Raw genomic sequence first — 24,830 nt, 5'->3', positions numbered from 1 at the left:
CTTCAAAGGGTTAATATACAGGTTGCATACATACATACAGGATTTCCCCACGTTCTTCTCTAGGCGCGCTCAGTAACTCACTGTCAGCAGGCCATTAAGGTGGACCTCTCCGGGATGTTTGGGGTCCTGTCTTAAACGGGGTTTATTTTGATTAGCGCGGTACTGCTGACCGTGTCTGCTCCAGGGTCTGCTCTGATTGGACACAGTCCCACTCGAGGAACACCCACGCCCCACACTGCCCAGACGCACCCCTCACAGCTCGCTTTGGGGGTAAAATACCTCTTGACTTTATACCTTTTTACCCCATTTACAAGTGAGGAAAAGTGAGGAAAATATAGGCCCATTGCTAGTCATGAATAAAAACAAGACACCAGTATGGGTTATAATGCCTCTGGTACTAAAATAGAAATGCTTTCACAGAACATTTATGAAATAGATGTGTACCGTCCAGAGCTGCAAGGCCACTGCTTTGACCACACATTGTCAGGGGGGGTTATTAAACTCTACAGTATGCTGGCCAAGTCCCCCCCCCCCCCCGCACCCCCACCCCCAGCCAGACCGCACCCACACAGAGCCAAAAACAGGAGAAAACTGAATTTAAAGAGAGGAGGAATCCAAGTTCTCGGACGGGCGGTAAGAAAACCTCTCTCTGAGCGCCCGGACATTACCACAACCTCTGGCACTCTGAGCCCCCCCCCAAAGAGACACCAAACCTGCTGCCCCCATCGCTGCGTTAAGCTCAGCAGACTATACGTATTAACACCTCACGTGTCTTACGCGTTTGAGCTCAACGTTCCAGCGCCCAACACATAGGGATGCTGTGGGAGGCTCTGACAGAATCCGTCAGGACTGGAGAAATAAACAGCACACATGCATTTATTTAACAGAGCAAAAGGACACATATTCGCAAGAATATAACTCGTCAGGGAGTCCATAACACAGGACACCGTTTCGCTGGGTTATCGTTAAGAAATTTTCCATTGGCTGTTCATGGACCAGAGCTCGGTGTAATTCTGTAGGCCCTTGGATGTCTCGCTTTGTGCGTTGCTCATGTTCCGGAGCATAAGAGCAGGGCTTTCATACGGCCTAACCCCAGCCTGGGCACAATCAGCTAACCACACAACCACACGGCTAAAATCTTCCATCGCAGGCCGCTCCTCGGCCACGCCCACTTTACTCACCCAAAAGAGGTGATGTCATTCGTCGCAAAAGGCTTATTATACATACAGCCCTTCATATAAGAACTGTACTGAATAACACCCTACACAAAACACTTGGTGTAAGCACACGCTACATGCATTCAAGACTAACAAACCCATTTATAAGTATGTGGAAAACTGCATAGTTTATGACATATATCAAAATATATTCTCAAAATTCTAAAATAATGTTTGTTTATTTATTTATTTGGGATGATGAGAGGAGCTGGGGGTGGATTATTTACTAAGTATACAAAATAAATATAAATATTTTTTTTTAAATGTCTCAAATTATTTTTAGTGATGGTCCACTCATTATGCCGAGCTTAAAGAAAGAGGCTCACATTGACTGCGCGAGTCCGTCCCACAGAGGAGGGGTGTGTGTGTGGCGCGCTCAACTCCAAACACTCCTACGGTTTATGTCCAGCAGACGACCGATGCGCACAATTAGACGGCTTTCTCTCTGGCCGATGAGCAGGCCTAAATATAGAATGGTAAATATGTATGTTGGACGGCTGTATTAAGAGCCGTCGACGCCGCGCGAGTGCCTGTTTCGATTAACCACGCGCGTGACACGACTCGTCCGCTTTCCTAACCAAACACAAAATCCAACAAAACAAAGCAGAGTTGACTGCCGCCAGACAGGACATGGGTTTCAAAACCCCGTATTAAAAGTATTATGTGATAACAGACCATGAAAAAGTTGTGGAAGGCAAGAAAGGTTTCTTTATGGCCAGAGTAGTTCTGCGCTCTTCAGAACGCACGCTAAGCATGCCGGTAGGCAGCATCGTGATCATATTTCAAAAGTTACCCATTAAAACACTTAACATGGGGATTACTAAAAATCTTGAATTTCCACAAAGTCGACATCAAACATTACTATGCCACACAAAAAAACAAGTGAAATGCATTCCTGATTTATATTTCCCCTCTAATTTAGCCTAATTTCTACAAAAAAAGAAGCAGAAAGCAGAGAGCTGGTTTAAGTGATTAAGCGATTGGGTTTCGCTCATTAGAGCTCCGGGGTCGCTCACTTTCATCCCGAACCGCTTCCGTGGCTTCGGCCCGTGGTTCAGCATCTACGGACGCAGACGAACCCGCTCCCGTGGACCAAGCGGATGGATTTCTGCCGCTTTGAAACTTTAACTCGCGCATAATCAAGCGCGAGGCCTCCGTTTAGCCGTTTCTATGGACTTCTGCGCCAGCATCTCGAGCCGACTGCGTAACGCACCAGTTACTCATTTTACGCAATTATTCATCATTACAATTCAAATAATAATTATGGTCGACTTCTCTGAGGATCTGCGGAGATTCATTGTGCGGTTCTTTGACGGCATCTCCCGTTTCCATCCCATAATAACCGAAGTAGACTACAGACGAGGAGAGGGCGGGCGCTTCCTTCCCAGTGCCATCGTGCTGTAGGCCTACATTTGAAGTTATTTATTTATTTATTTGTTTATTAGCCTACTGCTACTGTTACTACTACTACTAGTTACAATAAACTTGGGCAGTTATAATTCTTCAAACTCACATTTGAATAATTGACATATAATACACATTTACGAAAAAAATTTTAAAAATTCCCATCATAAAAAATGAATCTCAGGAATATACAAAGAAATGTGAAATTTTCCTGAAAAATGTTTGTTTGGCTTCACAAAGAATCCCCTCACCTGACCTCAGGTTTAACTCAGGTTTTTTCTTAGGCTGCAGTTTTGTCTGCCTTTTTCACAGTGTGTTTTTTTATTTTTAAATATTCTGCGCGGTAGTTTCCTGCTGGAGATCACACAGTGCTGTGAGCTACGAGCCTTTTTACGTCCGTCAGCGTGTTTACGTTCCCAAGCAGTTTCTCTGACCCGACATCTTGAGAGGATTCAGCACCAGAACTCAAAATGACGTTCTGTAACCAATGAAATACTTTCACACAAATATGTACAAAAGTACAGCAAAGTATATAATGAAATGCCATTTCTCTGCCGTACAGCTATTATAGAACATCAGTACAATGCACACACGCACGAACACACACACAAACCGCCAGAAACCACTCCACATATAAATCAAAAAAATATATAAACAATGGTTATGGTGTGCGGTTGGTCGTGTGATTACTCCTAATAATGCCGTTAATTTATCACCCGCTCACCTTTTTCAATGTACATAACCTACAGTATGCATCCGCAAAACAAAGGATTAAATTTGTCATGCCAATAAAGCACTCTGAATTGAATTTTGAGAGAGAGAGAGAAAGAGCGAGAGTGTGAGAGAGAGTCCACCAGTTTCACATTCACATGTAGAGACAGAACGAACATGTGCACTAGTTTCATAAGTGCACGCAGATAATGCGCTCGTGGTGATATGTCCCTGCAGGGCATCAGTCCCACATTAAAGCCCCCAGCTTCAGTAACATCAGTACAGTTCACTCAACTGCTTAGCCTTTAGAATACTTACATTAGCAGATGTGGGGTTTTTTTTTCACATAGCTACATAGCTACATGCACCAAAGGAATTTCGTGACATCATTACAGCCAGCGGTAGCTGTGAGCGTGAATAACTGTGACTCATTACACTAATCATAAAAAAAAATTAATAATTAAACGCAGCCCTGTTATTTACTTTTTTGAACGCCGTTCAACAGAGGCGGTGCGATTGCTCCCTAACGGCAGCGCAGTCACATTAGCAGAATGTTGTTAATGTTTCAGTTAATTTTTTGGCAGAAAAACGAGAGTTAACAGGAAAAATTTCCCCATTGAGTGCGGGAAAAATGCATAATTTCTACACAGAAAAAAAAATCTGTGCAGAACTTTATATTTTATGGGAGGTAAAGCTAACTGACATCGGCTCTTTCATACCACATGGGTGTCCCACGGTTGCGTTTGAAGTAATATCCTCCAAACAAAAAGTTTTAAGTTTAAAAAAAAAAAAAATTTACATTACGCAAGTGTCTTGGATGACAAGAACATGCTGGAGTGAAACTATTTTGAAAAATTGTTTGTTTTATTTTTATTCAATGTATTTTTTATTGGTAGTGTAGGTTTCACCAGAGTGGAAATATATGGTTGTTGAGATTAAAGACCAGAGGATCATGTCCCCTACAGGGGACAAAACTGAATTGCCGAGTATATTGTTGTAAGTTGTATTCAGCATCATATACTGCAATGGGACAGGCAGTGCTCATTCAGGAGTGCAAGCTATAGAAGTGGCACTAGAGTAGGGAGCAGAGTCACCGTCACAGCTGTGACTGAACCACTCTCATCCTTCTCCCCTTTTCATTCTTCTCTCCTCTCCTCTCCTCTGTTATTCTTTCCACGGTGACAAGTGTACAAACATAAAGTGGCACTGACATTTTGTTTTATTTTTAAACTCTAATCTTGAAATGCAGACGCCCCCCCCTCCCAACACCGACCCCGCCCCACCTCGCCCAAGTCTAAAATAGCGTTTAATCTTTCGACGGCAGTTTCGTTCCCCACTCCAGATTGAAATGAAAGGTTTGTGTGTTTACGTGTGTCGTACAGTGTGTCAGAATGAGGTCTCTCTGTGTTTGTGTTTATGGTTCTGGCCTCAAAACGGTTTCTTTTTTCCTGGAAAAATGGGATTCTTGCAGTTTCTCCATTTGCATGTTTTTTTTTTTACCCTGTGTAACGAGAGGAACGACAACGCCTCGATACATCAATATACAATGTATATATATGAAGATTCGTAAAGCCTACCCATAAGGTATGGCAGGGGAATGTGTCATATCTTGTTTAGAATCCAGTTTTTATTTTGAAAATACGGCAGGGCCCATTTTGAATGAGTGGTAGGGTCCATTTTAAATGTATGGTAAGCGCATTCAATCTCAGAAACATCTTCCCTAAAATCAGGAGGTCTCAGACTAGCACACACGTTCTCCAGTGGATCATCTGCTGGCAACTGCTTTTTCCGATAATCATATAACTGCGATACTTTTTATTTTTGTTTCCTACTTCCGTAGAACTTTCGAAATCAGCAAACAGCTGAGAGAATCCTTGCCCTGACGACGCACGTACTCGCACACTGTACACGTAAGTCCGCTTCCTCGTCCAGAACACAACTAAAACCTAACCGCGATAAACGTATAAACAAGTGGGGATAACTCCTGAACTCGCACTGTCCCCTGATCCAGACGGAGCCTCACCGCAGGGCAGCCTGCCTGCTTGCCTGCTCATCTGCCTGCTCGTACACACACACACACACCGCCGTTGATTCACACATTTTTCACACGAACCTGTCATTACGGGCGCGCGGGGATCCCCGGGGCTTCTGGGAGCCGAGCTAGGCCCCGCCTCTTTTTCACAGCACCGCCGCCGGAATGCGTGACACTGCGCATTCCAACATTCCGAAGAAGCCTCCGGAATCCGAGGATAATGAAAAGCACTCGCGTGTTGATTAGCAAACACCCCCCCCCCCCCCCCCGGGCATGGCGATTAAATCATCACCCCGATACCATCTTATTATTATTTTTTTTAACTTTATTTATCATTTATATGACTTGAGTCATTTATTGAAGTGGGCAACTGTTTTTCTTGTGCAAGCTGATTTTGGTGGGGGGGGGGGGAATCACAGACATTACAGGGCAAAGGAAGTAGAGAGCAAAGTTTTAGAAGAATACTGTTCACCACGTCTGGGGATTGAAGTGTACCACCTCTTCACCTCCCGGGGAAATTTTCCATATCGACCTAACGATTCCTCATCACCACAGTTTGATTTGTGAAGCAATGCTGCAAGTATGGACTGGTACGCACACATGGAAAGAGTGTGTGTCTGAGAATGCGTGTGAACAAAATGATCAGGGCTGATTACACAATGTGGTAAAAACACCGGCATTGCCTAACACTGCTCAAACATGGGTTTGACTCCTCAGACCGCCACTGAATGGACAGTCTGTGTGAGCGTGTGTGTGAGCGTGTGTGTGTGTGCGTGCAAGTGTGTGTGTGTGTGTGCGTGTGCGTGCGTGTGTGTGAGCGTGCATGTGCTTGTGTGTGTGTGTGTGTGTACGTGTGCGTTTGCGTGGTGGTGTGGTGTGAGATCCCCCAGCTCAGACACCACATTGAGCCTGCAGTGTCTAAAACAGCTACCGCAAAGCAAACACCAGAGAACATGCAAATATTAATAACTTAGAAATAGATTAAGCCACAGCAGAATAAACAGGAGAAACATCTGGAAGAAGAAGGCTCTAATGTGCCATTTACGTACTCAGAAGACGTTCATTAGTACCGTGTACACACAACGGAACCAATAAGCACAAAGCTGGATCTCAAGTTCAATTATGGACAGCACAGGTCAACTCTATATACTCAGAGGTCAAACAATAGGAAGGTAGGAAGTGGCAGAATTTAAAGTCTTAAAAGTGCTCGATATTACCACTGGGGACACTGGGGTGGCGGGTGGCATTTTGTGGGTGACGTTTGGCGAGTGGTGTTTGGCGGGTGGAGGGTGGCATTTGGAGAGTGATGGGTGGCGTTTGGAGGGTGGAGGGTGGCGAGTGGCGGGCAGGCGGTCGGCAGGGGGGCAGAACCCAGTGCCAGCAGGACTCTTGGCACGTGTCCAGGACAGAGCCATCTCGTGTGCAGGGTCTGTGACTCACGGGGGGGATTAAAACTGAACGCCATGCGCCCGCGCCCGCGCCCACGCGACTGTGTCTTTTCTTTCCTTTTTAAATAAAGTTCAGTTTAATCTGCCACACCTCACTGTGTTTAACATTGGAATATCACTGCGCACTGCACTGTCTGACACTGGAATATCACTGCACACCCCAGTGTCATTAACACTGGAATATCACTCCGGGTGATTTGTGCCCTGCTGAAAGCGAACTGTTACTCTTGAGACCTCTTCTCTGTTTCACACCCTGCACATTATAACCTGCTCTCCACAGAGCTCAGTGTCATTTCCTTCGTTCAGGTCTGTATCAAGCTGAATCCCGATTGGCTGACGCGAGACTGCGTGGGTGGGATCACAGGACCCGTCCTCCTCCAGTATCTGACAGAGTGGCGACAATTCCTCTTTTGTCATCCTTTGTGTGGGACAGAAGAAAGCGCTTTCACCTGTAGAAAATACCTGAAGATAAAGCGTACGCATGCACTCTTTATTTGAATGTGGTCGTCTAACAGTGGAACTAGTCTGGGCCCTACATTAAGCTCTGTGCTGTATTAACGAAGCTTTGGTGTAAAGGCAGTTATAAATGTGTTAAACTTTTCCTGCAGCATCTACAGGTAGAAAAGAGGGAAATATCCAGAAGAAACTGTACTGTAAGAAACCAATTTCGGTGTATATTACACATAAAAGAATAAGATATACATCTTATACTTATCAGATTCGCATATACTGTTTTTTCTTTAAAAATCTCTTTCTATTTCACAAAATGTTGTGTGGACTAAGTGTTAGAAACAAACATTTTCATTTTGCTGTAACCTTTATTTACATAAATGAGTCTCTCTCATTTTTTGGTTTTTGGTTGAAATTTACCTCCTTCAGAATGTGCAATTCTAAATATGTGCTTTTTTACCAAAAGTCATCCCTTCATCTGTCCATCGCTCCTCATTTAACGGTCCCGAGTATTTGTCAGTTGCTTTGGAAAAGATCACTGGCGCACTAAATATAAATGCGACTTTTAAGGCTTATTTAAAGTCGGAGTATACAATTATGTTTGCAGTACACAAAGCTGACTCTGCTCGTCTCCGTCCCCGTAACCACATGAAACAGAGGACACATGTTGCCGAGTCATTAAAGGCTTCGGGAACAAAAGACACACGAAAGCACGACGCGCCTCGCGCACACACACACTAGGCTGCGTGTATGACAGGTCGCCGGATTGATCCGCGCGCGCAGACCTCGCGTTGGAGTTTCCAAGAGAAAGTAATCATCCCCGCCCACTTAAAACCCATTATTTTTCAGCTGACAATTCAACTCATGCTTTTTTTTTTCTTTTCTAAAATCAGTCCCACCGACAACTCTCTTGAGCATTCTGGTCTGAGCGCATTTAAAATGCTAGACAGAAATTGTTTTTTAATGCTACCACTGCCTCCGCAAAATGTGCCCTTACCGCAAACGTCCTCTTGCATGATTTTTCAAAGGGTATGCTTTAAATATGAAAAGAACTCGCTGCTCCCCACTTTGAGAGAAAGAGGGAGAAAAAGTAAATTATTGCGCATGGTAGAAGAGTTAAGCGTATTTATTTTGCGTCCACCTCGTCAAACACTCCAACCTTATTTTCAACCACCACATTATGAGGCGTGTTGGCGTTACGGAGCGTTTAGCATATTGCAGTTATGCTGTTCCTTTTTGAATTTTTAGGGCTATTTATCTTGGACATTCAAAAGCGAACGAATGTTCGAACGAAACTGATATTTCAGTTAAATAGAACAATCGCCAAATGTGATACCACCATATAAAATGAAATCGTGTGCCTTTCAGCAATATGTGATATTTGATTAATGTAACGACTCAGAGCCCAAGACGGGTGGAAGTTTACTGTATCAAAGTAAAATTAACTCTGTGTTAATATTACTGCGTAATTGGGACGGCTGGGAGAACATCGCGAGACACACTGGTTTGCGCATGACGGCTCAGGCACGTTTCCTTAAGGCCTGTTTTGTCTACTGTCTTAAGTAATATACTGTATGTATATATTCTTTTAAAATTATACACCACACTGAATAAAATACTCATTTAAAACAATGTCAAAATTCTATATCGGATCCCCCCTGCGCATATTGAGTTACAGCAGCAGACAAAACTAGTGTCCTACTGGCCCATTGTAAAAAAAAGTTCAGTGTGCCAACAAAATGACATAAAAGCAGAGCAAAAAAAAAAAAAAGAAAAAGAAAAAAAAGACTGGAGTAGACAAAGACGCCGTTGTTTGTCTATTGTTAACGGCAAAATGTTGGTCTCAGTTCCACAATGGCTTGTTTTTAACAGACGGGTAATTGCTCATCCGTCTTTTGTAGTCCTATAAGAATAAACTGTATTTCGAAATACATGATGACGATTATTATGTACAAGTCATGCTGTGTTACGTGCCGTGATTAAGGAGTCAGGCGGTTACTGTTCCACGACATCCCATAGGCTTTGAGTTATTTACTCTAAGATCGCACGCTGCAGTCAACGGAAGCCTATTAGCGTAGGCTATTGCGCCAGAGACGGTGACCAACCGTATGTAATTAGGCTATGCTTCGCACATTTCTTCCACCGCTTAAAAATGTAATGCGTGGTTACGCACTGACCGTAAATGAGTCATGACCCTTCGCAGTCTGTAAAGCATCGTTTTCAACATTTCGAGGACTTTGGAATCAGCTTTGCAATATGGCCCAACTTGTGATAACCGTGGCCACAATGACAGGCTGCCCTCCCTTAATTGCCGTTTCGAGATGTGCCATGCCACAAGCGAAAACCGAGCGTTGAATGACCAGAACTGCCGGTCGCAATGCGATGTGACTTTACGCGTCACACGCTCGGCTGCCTTTTGACGCACAGCGCGCGAGAGCCGCCAACACAAGCCCTGGCTGTCCTCGGCCTCCCACAGCGCGAGATTGTCTATACATCAACGACATCAAGCCGAGTGTGGGTGTGAAAATATAAGAAAACAGCTTAAGGAACCCAACCGTTTTTTTTCCTCGCCCACCAAAGCCACACGTTGAAATAATGCAAGGTCTGAACACCGAGTAACGTAGAGTGAACATATAGGTTATACAGGTGTTTCCCCATCCCCACGTAGGGTAGAAAAGAAAAGAAAACGAACTTCTGACTAAGCCTTTGAAACTCATCGCCTAAAACCCATCATAGACCCTCGTGATTGAGCTCCAGAGTAGGCAGTCGTGTGTTTACAGTGGACCCGTTCCTTGCATAAAATGAAGAGGTGGGGGGGAAAGATAATGCATAATTTGCAACGGTTAGCCACCAAACCAAAATATATTCTTTCAAAAAATAATAATTCCATTGTAGTTTCATCCAACAAATTCATTTGCCAATTTTAAAATGTGATGTGATCTAAATTTTAAGGGCTATTTTTAATTTGTGTTTAGCTTGAAATAATGCCACTGGGCATTAAATATTTCCCCTTGCTCCTAAAAAGGTCCGTTTTATTTTTCCCTCGAAGCTGAAGCTTTGAGCTTTCCATATGAAAAAACTGAAGAAATATTTTCAAAACCACAAGAAAGGACGTGGAAGTCACAAAACGAAGTAGACCTGCTATTAGGCTCAAAAATAAAATATGTATTTTCATTAAGACTCTGCCATACTAAACAGGTCAAGGCTCTTCCACGTTTGACCAGCTTTTAACGTCTGTGAGTAGGCTATTACGTTTCCCCTCCGAAGCGGCATTGGGAACGGCTTAAATAAAGTTAATTACAGCGTGTTCCCCGGCTCGTTCCTCGTTGTTTTATCTCCGCTTTATGCTCGTTTGATTTTCACTGACATGAAGCGTGGCCCGCGTTAACGGATATTTACATTCGCACCAGAAACACAGCGGCAGAGCGAGCGGTAGCTGATTTTCAAGCGGTGTTTGTTTCCAATAAAAGCACGTTAATTCTCTGTCAACCGCAGTATAAACTACCTTGGCGTTTTACAGCTGCGCTCTGTAGAATCTGACCGCTGTACCTGCGGTCCGTTGACTGTGTACAATTTAGGTGGCCACCCGGAGGGTGTTTGAAACGCAGCAATTAGCACACACGTTTAATACACAGTAAATGTTGTCTGTAATTCATTATTCCAGATTTTAGTATATTAAAGCCCAAGAATAAACATAACGTATTTGAGACAGCCTGCAATGAGGTAAATAAACAAGACAAATGTTTTAAGGAGTATATTTTTCGTATTCTGACAATAAAATGATTTGAACTGCATTTCATTTATTTTTTAACCAGAGATGCGCTGGTTTAAAAAAAATGATTTTTAATAGTATAGAGGTGCCACTAATTAAACTGCCATACCATATACAGAATATTACATTGAATTATGTTAGCATTTGTGAACTTGCTAAATTGTTTCGTGAAGAAAAAACTATTTAACTATAATTGTAAATCAACGTTTAGCACAAACGATTAAATCTAGACTGATGCCAAATAAAAATCTGACACCGAGGAAATCATCGATGACGTCATACAAGCTGACAAAAGCCTGAAGCAAACGTGATCTAAATACTCTTAGGGCATAGACAGATTCTGGCCAGGGGACAACTAGATGATGATAATAATAATAATAATAATAATAATAATAATAATAATAATAATAACAACAAGCACAGCAACGATAAAAAAAACACAACAACCGCAACAGACCTGCATAGTTTCTTTCACTTCCCTTTAAAGAAACAGCCCACCGTGAAGTCCGATCGCAGACTGTTAAAGTGTAATCTCACGGAAGCCAGCAATAATGTTTTTTAACTTAAACGCGCTTTAATGCATGTGTGGTCCAGTGTGGTTACAGTGTATTTGGCAGCGCGGGTTTTTTTTTCGGACCAGAGAAGAGCGCAGCCACTCTCCGGTCTCACCTGACACCTTCCTGCGGCCGCGCTGCCCACTTTGGACCACCTGGGCGCACCGGGGGTCGCGGCGGGCGAGGGCCACCATCAGCGCGCGCTGCACATCGGCAGCACGCGGCTCTCAAAAGCAGAGAACACCAACAGGACTCGATAGAACGTTATTTAAATATATTTCCGAGTCAGAGAGCTGGGAATTTAATGCGCTACAGTATTTAATATTTGTATGAAGGCGCGTGCGTCTTGATACATTCAGAGTTTGCGCGAGGCCAAAGAGTCGCTATCAAAGGTTTGATGTCATGGGTGTGTCCACGTGCTGGACAAATATTTATCGAACGTGCAGCCAAGACAAATGGCTCTTTTGATTAAACTGACCACAGGAAGGGTTGGGATGTTAATTCTAAAAGTGCAGTACCTCTGTAATCTGGGTAATTTCATCGCAATTTAATTGTTTTGACACAAATTCAGATTCGGATTTATGATTTATGCGTGACATTCGCTGTAGTGTCACATTCACATGCATGCGGTTTTTTTACTTCGTAGGTGGAAGAAATACATGGAAGGACTTTTACTTTCCGACCCTTGGAATTTCCACCTCTGCTACATTTAATTCCTAAATGATCATTGTTCATTTCAATTCAAATTATATAGAAAACATATGCAGAAACATATACATAAAATGTGGTACCCAATGCCAAGCAGTATTACCTCAGTTTCCTTAATTCATCTGTTTCCACACACACACACACACACACACATACTAATAAGTACAATTTTACAAAAATAATTCCTAAACCTACAGTTAGTGCATTCTGCTTGTCTGCAACTACAACTTCCCCAATGCTGTACATGTTAATTTAACTAATACTGCCAATCGGTTATAGACTGCTCATGAAACCACTTGATTATGAAGTGGCCCCATCCACATACCACGACAACAGACTACAGAGCAATTAAAACGTTAACTGGCTTAGAAATACAAAATTATATAAAAACTGCTGATTTTTCACAAAGATGGATGTAGACCGAAGGTTGGAGGAGAGGTACCTATATTTTCCAAAATGGAAAATGTTGAATAGGCTAATTTAACATTTTCAATCTATCAGCATTGGAATAGTAATATAAATGTGAGGATAGTTTTACTTGGGCACAAGATTATGCAACAGTTTATTAAGTACGCCATAGAGCGTGGCATTATGGGTGAAGAGAGTCCTCTTAAAGCAGAGCCACATCCTCTACTGCTACTTGAGTTGAGTTTTCCATAACGTTTATAACCATCCCTGGAAAGACAGCCCAGAGAGGACAGAATGGAAAAGTTCTTTTTTTAAAGCCTGTTCCGCGTCGTTCTCTAAAGGAGAGATTAAACAGAGAACATTCTTAAAAGTTCTGTTTGTTTAAGAATCCGTAATTATGGCCATTAAAAACGCCAGCATTGCAGCTTCGCGAGATCCTCGTTCCAAATGAGACGCTCACGCCCGTGCGGATCGTGAAAAATGAGCCAATTCTCCAGGGAATGAGAGAAAACGGCAACATTACAGCAAACTCCCGCGCAATTCGCGCGTAGAGACATGCAGCCCGCGAGATTAACTGGAAACATAAACTAGAAGGGGATTCCAGCTGAATATTTTAAATGTTTTATTTTTCTAACTGGCCTTGAAATTAAATTTATGGAAGTACGTTTTAGACATGGTTATATTTAATATATACATTTAATATTTCCCCAGAACTAGGAGGACAGTCTGTCTGTCTGTCTGTGTGTGTGAGAGAGGTAGCCAGCTGAAGACTGGAATCCATTCAACTGGTGGGTACAGATCCCATACGATTGCTGCATTCACACAAGAGCACACGCACACAATACATACACACACACACACACACACCCACGCACCCACACACGCACACAGTACATACACACCCGCACACAGTACATACATACACACACGCACACAGTACATACACACACACCCACCCACACACGCACACAGTACATACACACACCCACACACACACACATGGGTTCACTTATCAGGCTGAATTGGTGGATTGGCGGCGGCGCAGCACTATGGCTAGCGGGACGCTGATGAGACGGGCTCGCACACAGCGGATTTCGCAGCGAAACGCTCAAACCAGACCGAATGAAAAAGTAATTATTTAATGGCTCTGTGGTGTGGGTCTCGGGCTTCTTCGGGCCACAGACGCTACGATGATTTCGGTCTTTCGGCGCACTCGAGGAGGAGGTCTGAAATATCATCGCCGCTGGATTTAATTTCACACGAGCGAGCCCGCCTGCCGCTGATTTCATAATCAGAATAACCGCGCGCGGCCACACGAGAACAGGAAGCTAAAAAAACATCACCCTTTACAGCGTTAATGAACAGAAAAGTGTTTTTAAAAACATGCTACGAACGTTACTCACAACCTCTTATCACTGCATTTGCGGTATTTCAAACAGTGTGTGTGTGGGGGGGGGTGGGGGGTGGGGGGTGGCGGCTTTCTATGAAAACTAGGCAAGGTGAAATTGGGAAGAGCAGGAAGGTGTGCTGTTAGTTTTTTTGTACATGATGCAATGGTGTCAGTCAGCACTAGATCTGAAAACCACACACATGCACGCTCTCTCTCTCACACACACAAAGGTGTGCACATGCACACACATACTAACTAAACAAAAAAAGTTTAAATATTCAGCATTCTCCACATTCCACTCTTGCCGTTCCACCTAAATATCAGCATATCATAACATCCACCCATGTACATATCTACTGCCAGGCTGCTGAACTGCAGTGAATGGGAGGGAACGAGGGAGAGGGAGAGAGAGAGAGAGAGAGAGAGAGAGAGGGAGAGAGAGAGGGAGAGTTTCTGACAAATCACAGCTCTTAATTCTCACTCTGCCCACCCTGGAGAGCGCTCACACTTTGAGGAAGGAAGTGTCGAAGCAGAGGAGGCCAGGGCAAACCTGACTAAAGTCTTTCAACAGGAACCCCCCCACATCCCCCTGACGCCCGCCCGCCCCCCCGCCCCGCACCCGCCCGTCACTTCAGCCGGAGCCAGTAACACTGCAGGGCCCTCAGCTCTGTCTGCCAATTACAGCGCAAAGAGCCTCAAATCAGCAGCCAATGACAGCGCAGAGCCCTCCAGTGACACTGCCAATCACAGTACAGAGACTTCCAATCAAACGGCCAGTGAAAGTACGGAGGGTTCCATCCAGTCAGCCAATTAAAATACGGAGGCTTCTATCCCGTCAGCCAATTGCAGCGCGGAGACTTCAACTCAATCTGTGAAGCAGCCCCAACCACAATGAGTAACAGAAGTCTTAGAGAGAGAGAGAGAAAGCCGAGAGAGGGAGAGAGAGAGGGAAACTATCCACAGTGAAATATGCAGTGGAGGCAGACTGAGCAGCTGAGATGTAATTTGGAGAGAGGCACCGGTGTTGGCTCAAAACCCCACCTCACACTGGGACTGCACCATCACCCCCAGACACTGGAGCAGCAACAGGCCTGGGCTTACACAGAGAGAGGAGGAGAGGGGGAGACAGAGTTAGGGAGAGGAAGAGAGAGAGGGAGACAGTGAGAGAGTTAGAGTGCCAGAGGGAGCAAGAGACAGATTTAGAGAGAGGCAGAGTGTTAGAGAAACAGAGTTAGAGAGACAGAAAGAGTTAGAGTGTGTGTTTGTGAGTTAGAGAGAGTGAGTAAGAGAGGAACAGAGAGAGAAAGAGAGAGAAATAAAGAAAGAGAGAAAGACAGAGCCCTGGTCACCACACGCTCCTCAGTGAGTCAGCCTGCTCTTCACTAGCCTTGTTTCAGTCCTACTGAGTCACTGATATTAATCAAAAAATAAAATAAGAAAGGGAGAGAAAGAGAGAAAAAAGAAAGAAAAGAAAGGGTTGCATCACCGTGGATGACAGAAGCCGGTGTGCCACAAGCCTTTCAGACGCACAGAGGAGCCACACGGGCTGGGGGGGGGCGAGGGGGGGGGCGGACAGCCCACTTAACTCCCGCGCTCTGATGTCACGGACACATGACCCGGCCCCCTCCAGTGACAGCGCGCGAGGGGGAAACAGGGCCGTTTAAAGCCTACGCCGACACGGCAGGGCGAGCAAGGCGCTCCGCTCGTCCCCCCGCGCGACCACAGAACCACAAGCTGCTCCGCGCGAGGCCAGGAGAGAGAGAGAGAGAGAGAGAGAGAGAGAGAGAGAGAGAGAGAGAGAGAGAGAGAGAGAGAGAGAGAGAGAGAGAGAGGAGGAGAGGAACGCGAAGAAGACAGGAGCGCGGAGGGGAGAGGAGCGTGGAGAGGAGAGAGAGGAGAAAGGAGGACGACGACGCCGGCGCGTAAATGGTTAATCCGCACGGGTCAGCTGCAGTCACTGGGACCGGCCGGGTGGGTAAGTGCACCCGCCACACGCTACACGCTAACCACACGCGTCCACCCAGAATATTCCACTCTGTCCAGCATTTACACACACACTCCTTTTATAATTTTTTTGACCACCCCACCCCCCACCTCTCTACAGCTCTTTACACAAACTTGCTTATTACTTGTGACCAAACAAATCATTGATATGAAATAGCATTGCTTCCAGGATGGCAGTTTTTTTTGTTGTTTTGTTTTAGCTGCTCTGATATGGTGCGTATCCTTAGTTTAGGACTTCTCAGAAGGGTCAGAGAAACCACAGGAGGGATTTGAGCGCTCGGGGGGGAAAAAGAAGAACTGACCCAGGATGGCGTCGAACAGCCTCTTCAGCTCAGTGACCCCCTGCCAGCAGAACTTCTTCTGGGGTGAGTCTCCTCAAGGAATATTCCTCTTTTTATGAAAAAAAAAAAGGTTGAGCGAAAGTCCGTTTGAGGTTTGCTTGCCTCTAGTCTTCTGTGAATCCAGTGAAATTCTGGGGTCCCGCAGACAGAGTTTTTTTGATCTTATCTCAAGTAGAGGTTGAAATTAAAAGAAAAAAGAAAAAAAAGGGAGAAACTTCAGAAAATGGTCATGTTTTTTAAATGTTTAGGTTTCTGCAAAAACGCACTCCGGGACTGACATGTTTGTACAACGCGCGCCGGCGTCTGTGGACGGATGGAAGCACGTATAGAGCGAGATTCTGAAGGACTGTAAACACACTCCCTCCCGGGCAACTTTACACACTTTTGCATTAAAACAAGATGTGCGAAATCGCCTGTGCCAATCACAGTTCTTTGATATTTTGGGCTGGATTTGCGGGTGCACATTTGGTGCTCCGACATGGCAAGGGGGGGGTCACCAGCATCCCCAAAACTGCAGGACCCCCCGAAACGTGAACACGGGGGGGGCTCCATCGTTTCATGGAAATTAAAAATATTTAAACCAGTGCAGACTTTCAGCCCACATTCAATATGCTTCAAAATCTGCCAGGCGGGTGTATTTTTTATTTCTTCTTCTTTTTTTTACATTTAAATACCAGGTCAGTTTTGATTTCTGCTTTTGCAAATAAGAGCAGGAAGCAGGCGTGGGAAATGAGATGAGTTTTGTCGGAGCTGTCGGGGCGGCTCACGGGGGAAACTTCAGCGGGAGCAAAAGGCTGTTTGTGCGAGACGGAACGGGGGAATAAACATTTTAAAGAAAAATATCTGGCCTGGAACAGCCAGGAACGGGTGAGAACGGAAGAGAACTTAAAATAATTACAAGATGTCGCAGGACTATTGCAACGGGGCTTTTTCGTTCGAGATTCAAGTTCAGCAAATAGGGAGAACCGGGCAAAACGTTAAATCAACTGGAAGAGAAATAAACCCCCTGACCACAGGAAAATAATCCCGCTCTCTGACTGTTTTAAAAGCTTAAACAGCACAAAACTGAACACAGACCATCAGTCAGCTGAAGGCAAATTTCCCTGAATGTAAAGGATATGAGGTTTGATCACACTGTACCTCACTTTTTTTATTATATCAAAGAAGTCAGCATGGATTTCACTGAGCGCTTTTCTCAGCACCAAGGTCTTACAGATACTTTATATATGTTTAGCAATAAAGAGGTAATATTCTGGCATAAATACAGAGCAATCATGCTTTTCCATAAATTCTGACAGAGGAGCATAATCTCACAGATACACTGCAGAATAATGTTTCTATAGATACAGAAAAATGGTATACTGCTATAGATATGGAGAGGAAGACTGTTTCTATAGATACGGCGAGGTGGTATGTTTCTATGGATACGGTGAGGTGGTATGTTTCTATGGATACAGTGAGGCATGTTCCTATAGATATGGTGAGGTGGTATGTTTCTACGGATACAATGAGGTCGCATGTTCCTGTAGATATGGCGAAGTGGTACATTTCTGTGGATACAGTGAAGTGGTACGTTTCTATGGATACAGTGACATTGTGTGTTCCTATAGATATGGTGAGGTGGTATGTTTCTATGGATACAGTGAGCATGTTCCTATAGACACGGCAAGGTGGTATATTTCTATGGATACGGTGACGCTGCATGATTCTATAGATACAGCGAAGAGATATGTTTCTGTAGATACAGTGAGGTGGTATGCATCTATGTATAAGTCACGGTGGCATGTTTCTATGGATACAGTGAGGTAATATGCTTCTATAGATATGGCTGAGGCCTTGAATGCTGTGTCTGACACTGTAGCAGGAAGTGTACCAGTGAATAGTACCAAGAAAAGAAAAAAATAAAATACACACTACTCCAAATATTATACCATTATTATGTATATTACAAACATTACAAAAAATAAAATATCCCAAATAATTTAAGTAAAATACGTCTAGAGATAATCTGCAGCTGTGCCAACGTATTTGCAGACATCCAACAACAAAAAAAATAGAGTTCATGCGTGCCTGTTCTGTATAAAATAATTATTCTGGTACAGCTTAAATATGCTCTGCTAACAATTCATTTTTTAAAAGTTTGTTTTTAAAAGGTTTGATTTTCAATTTCTGGTTCTGGATTTCCCCCCCTCTTTTATTTAATGAATCAAAGTTCCAATTACACACATACCTGCGGTACCTTAAGTTCCACAATGGCGCAAGTAGCATATTTCAAAGCGCAGGAACAAAGCTATTTTCAGCGGTTCGGGCACAAGGCATTATCGTGTTAACATCAGACTTCAGAGTATCGCTAGGGGCAACGGCAGAAAGAAAAGATGGGCAGGGAGACGTGCAGTCCTGTCCCCCCGAAACTCTAATCCCGCTTTATCGCCGGGAAAACGGAGCGCAGATGTTAGCCAGCCAGCCAGCCAGCCAGCCTGCCCGGCGTTCGTCAGCCTCCCGTAATCAATCGCAAACGTGTTCCTAACCGCTCCGCCGTACCATGTGCTTCTCGTTTAGAACTTAGGTGGTCGCGACTGGAAGGCATCGCCCTGAATACGGAGGGGTTAATTTGTTTAATTTGCTACCACAACTCCCGCTCTGTAGAAGAAAAACAAAAAGAACCCAGAGAAACATGACCTGTGGCTCGCAGGTTATGAAAAAAAAAAACAACAAAGTTTGACACGCTTTCCAAAATCATCCCGTGTTAGCGTAAAGGCTAAAGGCTAATGAAACGTTAGCATTTTATTTAAATTCACACAGCAGGTCACCGCGACACAAAATTACACCGAAGCCAAAGGAAAACATTGGTTCAACTCCATTCTGTTATTTTCAAAGTTTTAAATGTAATGACCTGCCTGTATATTTAAATATCAGCCAGGACAGAATGCTCAGTCCTTTAATATTAAAATCCTGTCATGATAAATAAAAATAATATATAAATAACGGTCATGATGAATTTTCACCTTTCATACATAAAACTTAATGATGGATAAAATCAATAATGAAACATGAATATCGGTCACACAAGTTACCCTGTCAGGATAAACAAATCAATCATGACATAAATATCAGGCATTATAAGCGAATGTTAGGATAGATTAAATCTTGATTTATGGAGATACAAAGCAGTGGTTGCAATGTCTGCCTCCTCAACCATGCAATCTATGGAACCTCCTCACCAAATAACTTTGCTGGGTTTCCATATCACTCCTTCAGGGCGATGCTTTCACTTGCTTTTGACTACCACCTACAAGAAAAATAAATTGTACACACAAGCTAGTGTGCGCATGTCACTTTCATCACTTCATATCAAGTCAGTGTCGATGTGGCCAAACAATCAATCAGGTTTGGTGTACAGGATGTGACATCATGGGCTGCATGTGTCCCCCCCCTTGGGAAGGAATCAGACTCGAGGGGAAGCCCACCCTACTCTGATTGGCTCAGGGTGTGCGTATTAATGACCGACACGGTCAACGGAATACAGAAATATTTATAAAGAAATACAATGTGCTGGATGTGTTTTACAGATAGAGAAATTGAATTTTCTGGATGTGATTAGCAGCCTATGGAGATACAGAATGTGCTAGATGTGATGAGTAAAGCTATAGAGATATAGAATACATTGGATGCGGTTAAAACACTATAGAGATATAGAAAGTGTTGGATGTGATTAAAACACTATAGAGATATAGAAAGTGTTGGATGTGATTAAAACACTATAGAGATATAGAAAGTGTTGGATGTGATTAAAACACTATAGAGATATAGGATGTGTTGGATGTGATTAAGGGGCTATAGAGATGTAGAATGTGTTGAATGTGATAAGCAGGCTATGGAGATACAGAATGTGTTGGATGTGATAAGCAGGCTATGGAGATACAGAATGTGTTGGATGTGATAAGCAGGCTATGGAGATACAGAATGTGTTGGACGTAATTAGCAGGCTATGGAGATACAGGATGTGTTGGATGTGATAAGCAGGCTATGGAGATACAGAATGTGTTGGATGTGATAAGCAGGCTATGGAGATACAGAATGTGTTGGACGTAATTAGCAGGCTATGGAGATACAGAATGTGTTCGATGTGATAAGCAGGCTATGGAGATACAGAATGTGTTGGACATAATTAGCAGGCTATGGAGATACAGAATGTGTTGGACATAATTAGCAGGCTATGGAGATACAGAATGTGTTGGACGTAATTAGCAGGCTATGGAGATACAGAATGTGTTCGATGTGATAAGCAGGCTATGGAGATACAGAATGTGTTGGACATAATTAGCAGGCTATGGAGATACAGAATGTGTTGGACATAATTAGCAGGCTATGGAGATACAGAATGTGTTGGACATAATTAGCAGGTTATAGAGATAAAGAATGTGTTACCCGGTTGCCGTACCGACAGTAGACAGCACAGTAATGTCCTCCATGTGCATGCACACTGTCGCATGCTACACTGCCGGCTGCACCCCCCCCCCAAACCGCCCCCCCCCGTTCCTCTAATCACGCGTCCTAATTAAGCCTAGGCGCCCCCGTCTCATCGCGCAGTACGGAGCGAGAAGGGGGGGGGGGGGAGCCTGGAAAAGATGCCGTCTGATTAAAGCTCGCTGATTCATGGGGCACACTTTCAAAGCATCGAGGGGATCCCCTTACCCCTTCACCCCCCCACACCCGAAAAAAATGCTAAATGATCTGAGATGGAAACCCAATATGTGCATCACAACCCCATCTTAAACCCCCCCCCCCACCTCCCAGTGGCTGAGACAGAGTGGGGAGCCCCCCGCTCCCCCAAATCCACAGCGACAGTAACCTTTAGAACACATGTACACATGTTGAAAGAAACTCTAGTGAATCAGTACAAACTCCCCATCTCTAAAACACCCCCTCACACAGACATGGTGCTATATTTGCCAGTGTTTGGTAGTATTTTGGGTGTGGTCTTATTCTATGGGCGTAGCCTCATACCAGGTTTACCCAAGCCATGGTAGTGAATCACCATGGTGTTCATATAGCCCTATTCCCATATTCACTTCACTGGGGGGGGGTTTCGCCAGGCCTACCCGAAAACGTGCACGCATACCTGCATCCAAAAAACACCTGAGGTGCGAACACTCCGTTAGCCCAACTGCTAACGAGACAAACCGATGTGATCTAGATGGCCGCTGGGCACTGGCGTGTGCGTGCCACCTGAGCTCCACCTCGCGCTGAGATGTGGGCACCAGCCGAAACACACCCTTCACCTTCTCCCTGCTTGGGTGAACGCACCCCTCTCAGGCTGTCCCCGTGCACCCCAAAACTCCAGAGTCCCCCGAAAAACCCAGAAGCTCCCTGGAAAACCCAGAGTTCCCGGGAATTCAGTGCCACAGAGGCTGAAGGGAATGGGAATGCGACGTAACAGCAGGCAGAGACGTTTTCCTGATGGAGAGACCGTTTTAAAAATTCACACAAAATGCACTCCCCATCTTTTTTGCCAAATGGGTGGGGTTGTTGTCTTCCACTGTAAGAAATAAATGCGATAAACGCAGAATTGAGTATGAAAAGGCAAGCTTAAACTCCACAGGGGCGCAGCCCGGACTGGACTGTGTGATGCAACGCACCCCAAGAGGAGATCCTGTAATCTCTCTGCATCAGACTCCCAAATCTGATAAGACACCCAATAAGCCGGCTGCACAGTCGGGACTTAAGGACGATTATTTCCCTTAAAACAGTTCAGTAAAGCGGGCCGCTTAAAATCTAATCGCGAATCTCAGAACCTGAGAGAGAGAAGCAGTCGTTTCCTGTCGTTTCCAAAGCAGAAGACGAACACTTCCAAAATAAAACAACAAACTCTTTGACCGAATGCAGGACTTAATCGCTGCTTCGCATCTCCCCATTACCGAGCTCGGCTGCCATATTCACACGTGTCGTTTCTTCAAAGTTCGCAAAACAGATTTTCTTATTGAGGAGAAACAGAATATGCTTGAGCTTCACTGCTGGTGTATGAGGAAGGGGGAAGGAGGGAGAGGTATAAATAGAGGGACAGAGAGGGCAAGAGTGAGAGAGAGTGAGAGGTAGAAATACAGGGAGTGGAAGAGAGTGAGAGAGAGTGAGAGGTATAAATACAGGGAGAGCGAGACAGTGATAGAGAGAGAGAGGTGGAAGTACAGAGTGATAGTGAGAGAGAGATGGAGAGGTGGAAGTACAGGGTTATAGTGAGAGAGAGAGGGAGAGGTGGAAGTACAGGGAGAGAGAGAGACAGAGAGAGAGGGAGAGGTGGAAGTACAGGGAGAGAGAGAGGAAGTGGTAGAAGCAGAGGGAGGGATAAGTAAAGGTAGAGAGAGGAAGAGAGGAAGAGGGAGAGTACAGAGGAAATGCTACGAGCCGTCAGCTCAGAGTTAGCCAGCGGGCCACCATCGCTGTGAGCGGAGGGCAAAATATTTGAAGTTGAAATGAGTGTCTGTTTGGATGCTGAGCTGAGGGGGGGCTCCCAAACAAGGGCTACCTGTTCTGCCCCGAGCAGGAAAACGGGTCAACAACACACCCCTCCGCCCCCCCCCCCCCCAAATATTGATTTAACCTGGGCTGGAATGCCAAACATCCTCAGACAGAGGCACAGCTTTAAAATGTTTATAATGGGATTCGCTCAACTAAAACAAAACGTGCAGAAGACGTTAGTGATGAGGAGAGCGTTATGGCATTGAGAGAGAAATAAAAGTGACTGCATTATGGCATAAATTACCCACAAGAGAGGTATTAGGGAGTGGGGGGGGGGAGAGAGGGATGGACAGAGAAAGTGAGGGGGGGGGGGATAGAGAGAAATCTTGTGACCAAGTCTGCTCTTTAAGGAAAGTTCCGGAAGGGGGGGGGGGTTAGCTGTGTGGAAAACAGATAATTAAATCCGTGACACCATGTAAAACATTACTAAAAACATCATGAATAAAAAAAAATAAACAAGTAAGGGCTCTGTTGGTGGCATGAGGAAATGTATTTCTAAAAATTATTTCCAAAGACATATTTTGGAATAGCTACACTATTTATTTATATATGAATATTGGCAGAAAATCGAGTTCAAACCGCTTCCTAGCGCCGTGGACTCTGATTGGCTCCCCAAGGCCTCAGTCGGACCGCAGAGGTTCCTAAAACCGTTTGCATCAGACTTCACTTTCACACCTCGAGCTGTTTATGCGCTTCTGCTCAGCGGGACAGAGTTCAGTACGCTGCAGCTCCAGTGTGTGTGTGTGTGTGTGCGTGCGTGCGTGCGTGCGTGCGTGTGTGAGAGAGAGTGTGTGCGCGTGTGAGAGAGACTTGTTTCTGTTAACAAACACATTAACTAAAGCGTGTACGAGAGACATTTTTAAAAGGGTGTACAAGATTATTTTTATTATTATTACTATTATAATTATTATTGAGTAGCCCATCTCTCCTGTATCAGGTTCCCAGTGCAGACGGCTTCTGTCTCTCACCTGAGCCCGCCTCTCTACCTGTGCACAGGTGTTCCCTGCGGCACTCCAACGCACGTCACACCAGGGCTTTTCATGTTAGACAAGCACCGCGGCAACGGTATCCATGACAAATGTGACTGGCACTTTGATTAATGCACTGATAGGTACAGCATCTGAGAGACCACCCTCACACCTGAGTACCTGAGCAGGTACAGAGAGAGGGGCAGGGAGGGAGAGAGGGAGAGAGAGAGAGAGGGGGGAGGGGGAGAGTGGGAGAGAGAGAGCGAGTGAGAGAGAGAGGGAGAGAGAGAGGGAGGGAGGGAGGGAGGGAGAGAGGGAGCAAGAGAGAGGGTGGTTGAGAGAGAGAGGGAGAGCGAGAGCAAGAGGAGTGATAGAGTAACAGAGAGAGAGAGAGATGAACAGAAAGACAGATAGAGGGAGAGATTATCCTGATTAATCTGCATTAATGTCCATTGCATTTCTGTATCTCTATGTACACTTTAACAATATTTAGTGTATTTAATGCCTATAAAGCATTTTAAGAGAGAGAGGAAAGAAAAGCAGAGAAAGGGAGAGAGAGATGAGCGAAGGAGTGACAGAGTAATAGAGTAAGAGAGAGGGATGGGGATGACAGCACAGAGAGGATGAGTGATAGGAACGTGTCAGGATACCTGTGAGCCATTTCCTAATTTGATCGTGTTACCTGGCCCCACCTCCCCCCCCCAGAACACAAAGGTGCTCAGTGTCATAGATCATGTACTCAGCTGAAAGAAATCAGAGTCAATCGAGACGCCGTCCCGCCCCCTCCAACGCCCACGCACCCATTTTAATGCAACCTGAGCGCACGGGTGACAGTGCATTTAAAACACACACATACACACACGCACCGACATACACACTCTCTCTCACACACAGGCACACTAACGCA

General features: G+C 44.7%; 2 protein-coding genes across 10 annotated transcripts in view; one reads left to right on the top strand and one right to left on the bottom strand.

Moving 5' to 3' along the window:
* The window catches only part of LOC135257704 (zinc finger protein 227-like), a 144,486-nt gene that overhangs the window by 68,289 nt on the left and 51,367 nt on the right, over positions 1 to 24,830 (bottom strand). The window lies entirely within an intron of this gene.
* LOC135257702 (runt-related transcription factor 2-like) overlaps positions 15,662 to 24,830 on the top strand; it is a 56,053-nt gene continuing 46,884 nt past the window's right edge. Inside the window, exons 1-2 of one of the 7 annotated variants that reach the window (XM_064340730.1) lie at positions 15,662 to 16,069; positions 16,326 to 16,463. In XM_064340730.1, coding sequence (XP_064196800.1) covers positions 16,406 to 16,463 — 58 coding nt within the window. In that variant the 5' untranslated portion in view covers positions 15,662 to 16,069; positions 16,326 to 16,405. The remainder of the gene's footprint in view (positions 16,070 to 16,325; positions 16,464 to 24,830) is intronic. The other 6 variants (XM_064340732.1, XM_064340731.1, XM_064340729.1 and 3 more) reach the window with 6 other exon arrangements.

The sequence above is a fragment of the Anguilla rostrata genome, chromosome 6, assembly GCF_018555375.3.
Source record: "Anguilla rostrata isolate EN2019 chromosome 6, ASM1855537v3, whole genome shotgun sequence".
In the NCBI taxonomy this organism is placed as follows: domain Eukaryota; kingdom Metazoa; phylum Chordata; class Actinopteri; order Anguilliformes; family Anguillidae; genus Anguilla; species Anguilla rostrata.
This window is presented reverse-complemented; position numbering and strand designations above follow the sequence as displayed.